At 54.5% G+C, this 4,451-nt stretch overlaps 1 protein-coding gene across 1 annotated transcript; it reads right to left on the minus strand.

Moving 5' to 3' along the window:
• Positions 1-994: 994 nt before the first annotated feature.
• On the minus strand, positions 995-4,126 carry CRYBA2 (crystallin beta A2). Its single transcript, XM_090268974.1, has 4 exons — positions 3,966-4,126; positions 3,019-3,160; positions 1,683-1,825; positions 995-1,188 (listed from the first exon to the last, which is right to left on the minus strand). The coding sequence occupies exons 1-4, from the start codon at positions 4,124-4,126 to the stop codon at positions 1,041-1,043; spliced, it is 594 nt and encodes a 197-aa protein (XP_090125100.1). The 3' UTR covers positions 995-1,040.
• Positions 4,127-4,451: the final 325 nt, after the last annotated feature.

Genomic DNA, 4,451 nt, shown 5'->3' on the forward strand with positions numbered 1-4,451 from the left:
GCTGGGGCAATGATCTGGGCCACCCATCCCCATTCATAGGTCCCCTAGGGCCTTGAAAACCCAAGGATACCTGAGGGATAGGATGAGAAGAGTCCCCAGGGCCTTGGAGGTCTGCCAATGTGTGACTAAGGGTATTATTCACTGGACAATAGAGGAAACTGGGAAGAAACTACATTGGTGACAGAGGCTCTGTTGGCTGCTGCCACACTCAGTCCCACTGTGTCTGTGAGCTTCTGCCACCCGCCCCAGAACCCAGGCTCACTCTGTTCAGTGGCTAAGGGGTGCCTCTCCATAATGTCACAAACATTTTTAGGGGAGGGATAGAGGGAGTTGTTTGGAATGGCAGAGAGGAGGGGTATGAAGATGCTTTGTAAATGATGGAGCTCAAACCATGTGAGAGCTAGAGACTGTTATTATTTAGACAAAGGGTCTGGAGGTTCTGCTCAGAGAGAGGAAGTCTCCCCCTTAGAAGGTCCTGGTAGTGGAACTTCCCACTAGTTTCCCCTCTCACATCCTTGCTCTTCTCTAAGGCAGAGATTCTATAAAGCTGGGAAGAGGGAGCTAGGGTGACAAGGAAGACTGTTAGAGGGGAACCCAACAGAGCTCCTGTGTAGAGCTAAGGGGGCCCTGCCCTGAGTGATGGTGCCTGTCCCTGGGAGTGTGTACAGGTAGAAATTCAGCTTTGAGCCCTGCTGTGGGCACCCCACCCAGATGATGACAAAGGTGCCATTTGGCCACAGCACCCTCGCCCAAGCCAATGGGCATTTACCAAGGAGTGGTATGGGACTGGTTGTACTCAACAGGATGCCCAAGGTTCTTACCAGCAGTTTCCTCTCAGCCCCATCAGAATCTAGCCACACACAGCCTGTTTAGGTTCCATAACCAAGGGTCCTGGAGCCTGAACAGAGGCTCAGGTTGGCAGGGAAGGACCCTCAGAAAGATGAGGATAAAAATCACAAAGCAAGTTACCAAAAAAGAGGCAAAGAAGGGCAGGCAGCTTCAGGAGGCTTTATTGAGGGTTCTTATGGGGCACATGGGGCTTATTGCTGGACTCGTCTAATGGACTGCAGCTGCCCAGTGTGGGCCTGTGTGCCAAATTCGCTGTAGGTACGGAACTCCCCACTGTGCCGGTCCCGCTCCAATACATACTGGTAGCCCCGGTAGCCTGGGTACTGGTAGGCCACCCACCTAGACCAGAGAGGGCAGAGGGGTGGTAAGTAGGCTCTGCCACCAGGCCCACCAATGTCTTTGGTTAGTAGTTCTCCTTTCTCAGGTCCCGACCCCCAGCTCCGAAACCATTGCTTCAGTGTTTCCTACATAGACCTCTCCGTGCCCTTCTCCCTGCTCCACATCTTCCTGTCACCTTCCTTACCTTGTCTCCTATTCCATTCTACACTGCCCCCTCACCTAAGTTTTCGATCCCTTCTGATATCCCCATACTGTTTCCCTGACCCCTTTTCTCCTGTAACCTGCCCCCTCCCTCCCAGACTGTCTCCACCATCTTACTTCCTTCTCCTTGCCTCTGAGTCTCCTCCCATCACCTCACTTCCCTCTGTCCTCCAGTCTCCAACATCTCTCTTACTATGTCTTTCAGCGTGCCCATCACCTTTCCTCCCCCTCCCCCCTGGTCCCACTGCCCCCCCTGTTCTTCTCATCTCCCCTGTTCCAGTCCCAGGACTCACGCTCCAGAGCTGACTTTGAGTGAACCCACATCCTTGCTGGCCCAACCCATGGAGGGCAGGGATGGATAGTCATCACTGAGTTCAAACTTGCTGCCCTGGAAGTTTTCCCCTTCAAACAGTGTCACATGGCTGTCACCGTGGTTCTGAGGCACAGAAAGGTAGGAGTGAAGCCCTCCAAAGAGGTGTTAATGAATACATTCTCAACCCCCACTCTCCATGCCACCACCCAACACAAGGTGTGCATGCACTTAGCCTCTACAAACACTCCTAGAATTTGCTCCATTAGCTTCCTAGCAGACTGAGAGGCTGGGTTGCCCAGAGATCACCAATCTCTGAGGTCCCTTCTATGGCCTTGAGTTGAGGTGATGTGCCTGGAGGGCTGGGGTCCCAGAGACGCTTCCAGGTCAGGGCTAGAAAGTATCCTGTGACATTGACCTGTTTTTCATGAGAAAAATCAGAGGTCTTAAGAGAAATTTGGTCTACTAACCAAGACAGTTTCCCTAAGGACCTTATTGACTACCAATCCCCTGCCCAGAACCCTGGGCAGCCTCTGACTGGCTAAGACCCAGCTAAGGGGTGTTGGATGGCAGAGTCAGAACAGATAGGCCAAGACATCAGTGTTGGTTGGCTCTGGGCTTCCACAGTGTAGGTCCTTTCTCTGGAAGGGCTCATTGGCCCCCTGGAATGGAGATGCTTAGCTGAGTCAGCACCTGCTCTCTTCCTGCTACCTTCCAGCCCCACGCCTCACTAGTACGGTTCCTAAGTCAGAAAAAATAAGAAGTGAGATCCTTCCCTTTATTGTATTTGACTTATTACCAACCCTGTTCCCACCATACACACACACACACACACACACACACACACACGCACAGACTGACCCTACTAAGCCTTGATCCCTGGATTGAGTCCTAGTCTCATCTTCATGCTAACCCTAGGGACCCGGGGCAAGTCACTTTGCCCCTCTGAGTCTCATTTTCACATGTTTATAAGGCTAATAGCAGCCACCCAGACCTCACAAGGCTGTGTGATGACAGAGGCACACTCTCACTCTCGCCCACAACTAGATGTGAGGAACCCCATGAGTGCTCTGGCCCTGATGGTCTTGGCGCTGTCCGTGGTGCTGATCTCCAGCGCCCGGCTTAGACCTACAATCCAAATTTATGGAGAGCCCTCTGGTTCTGGAAAGTAATGCCACTAGCACTCATCTAAGAGTTGTGTTTACACCCCCCCATCCCCCCACATACAGTGAGTAGGAGCAGCCACGATGGGATCAGGACCTGGAACTAGAAGCTAGGAGACAGAAGCGGGGCGGGAAAGGGGGGAGGGCTGGGCTCACCGCACAGAGCACTGGCCGGAAGGAGAGAAGCTGGTCGCTGTGGTGGCCGCCACTGCCGCTCCAGGCACTCCAGCGAGGATAGTCACCCTTCTCCAGAATGAATTGTTGTCCCTGGAAATCAGGGTACTCATAGGCCACCCAACTGGGGAAAGATAAAGGAAGCTGGGAGGCACCTGCCCCAGTGGCACTATTTCCTCCTCCTCCTCCACCTCCCCCTTGCTTGCTGTGATTCAGAAGAATGAGAAATTGATCTTTTCCTCTAACCCCAAACCCTTTCCTGACATACCCACTGCATGCGAACCAGCCCCTCTAGAAGCGAGAGACCCTAAACAGGCTGCTAACCAGGGTTTGAAGCATCCAGGCTTCCAGCTCAGTACCCCTAGGGTGGATAGAATTTCCCATCTTACCACAATCACCAGACCAACCCATTCTACACCAAAAACGTAGATGCCTGCAAAAGTAGGTATAGGAATGCCCCCATCCTCCCCCAATCTGTGGTAGCAACCTGTGATAACAACAATCAGTCCTTCCGAGGGCCCCCGGCACTAGGAGACCAGGGTGGAGCCAGCAAAAGAGATTTGGCTGTTTGTTTTGTTTGTTTGTTAAACGAAATACAGAGCCATCTACCTTTGTATAGAGAAAAACTTTGGAGAAGACATTACACTGGGAACTCAGGCTGGCCCCACAGCTCCCCCTCCCCCTCGCACAAAGGGTCGCTTTTCACCTTTATCCTTTTAGCGCACACAAGGATACATTCTTTCTTATGGTTTGTCTTGCAGTGGCGGGAGATTTGGGGGAGGCCAAGGGGTTTGCTGTGTTGGTAGGCTTCTAGCAGGAAGGGCTTACAGGCCAGGAAACGGAGGGCTGAGAGACAAGGTCTTAGGTTTGGAGCTAGGGGATCCCAGAGCCCCCCAACCCAGCCCAGCCTCATCCAGGCGATCACGTACGCGCCGTTTTCCACCTTGACAGAGCGCACCCGGCGCAGGCCTCCGCGCTCGGAGATGTTCGCGCAGTCACTCAGCAGCCGGCAGCGGCGACCCTGGAAGCCCTCCTCATCCCAGAGCGTGAGGCAGGCGGCCGCCGTTCCTGGCGCCGGAGCGCTGCTCATGCCGCTGAGGCAAGGAGGACAGGGCTAAGTGTTCAGCGTCTGGCGAACACCCTTCCCAGCCCCGGCCCAGGCCCACCCAACCGGGCTGTGGATGAAGGACCCAGGGACTGGACCTAGGCTGGGCTGGAGCCCGGGTGCTAGTGGCTCCCCCTCATCTTGCCCTCCGCCGCCCTGAAATGACACTGCCCCAGCACCTCGTATTCACCAGGTGATTGAGCGCGGTACCGACGAAAACGCAGAGGCTGCGCGCAGGCCGGGCGTGCCGGGCTTTATACCCGGCCTCGCCTCCCTCCCGGCACCCTCTCCCGCTGGGGTGGGGAGAGCT

Source organism: Furipterus horrens, unplaced genomic scaffold (assembly GCF_987537825.1).
Source record: "Furipterus horrens unplaced genomic scaffold, mFurHor1.1.pri manual_scaffold_1, whole genome shotgun sequence".
NCBI classification, from domain to species: Eukaryota; Metazoa; Chordata; class Mammalia; order Chiroptera; family Furipteridae; genus Furipterus; species Furipterus horrens.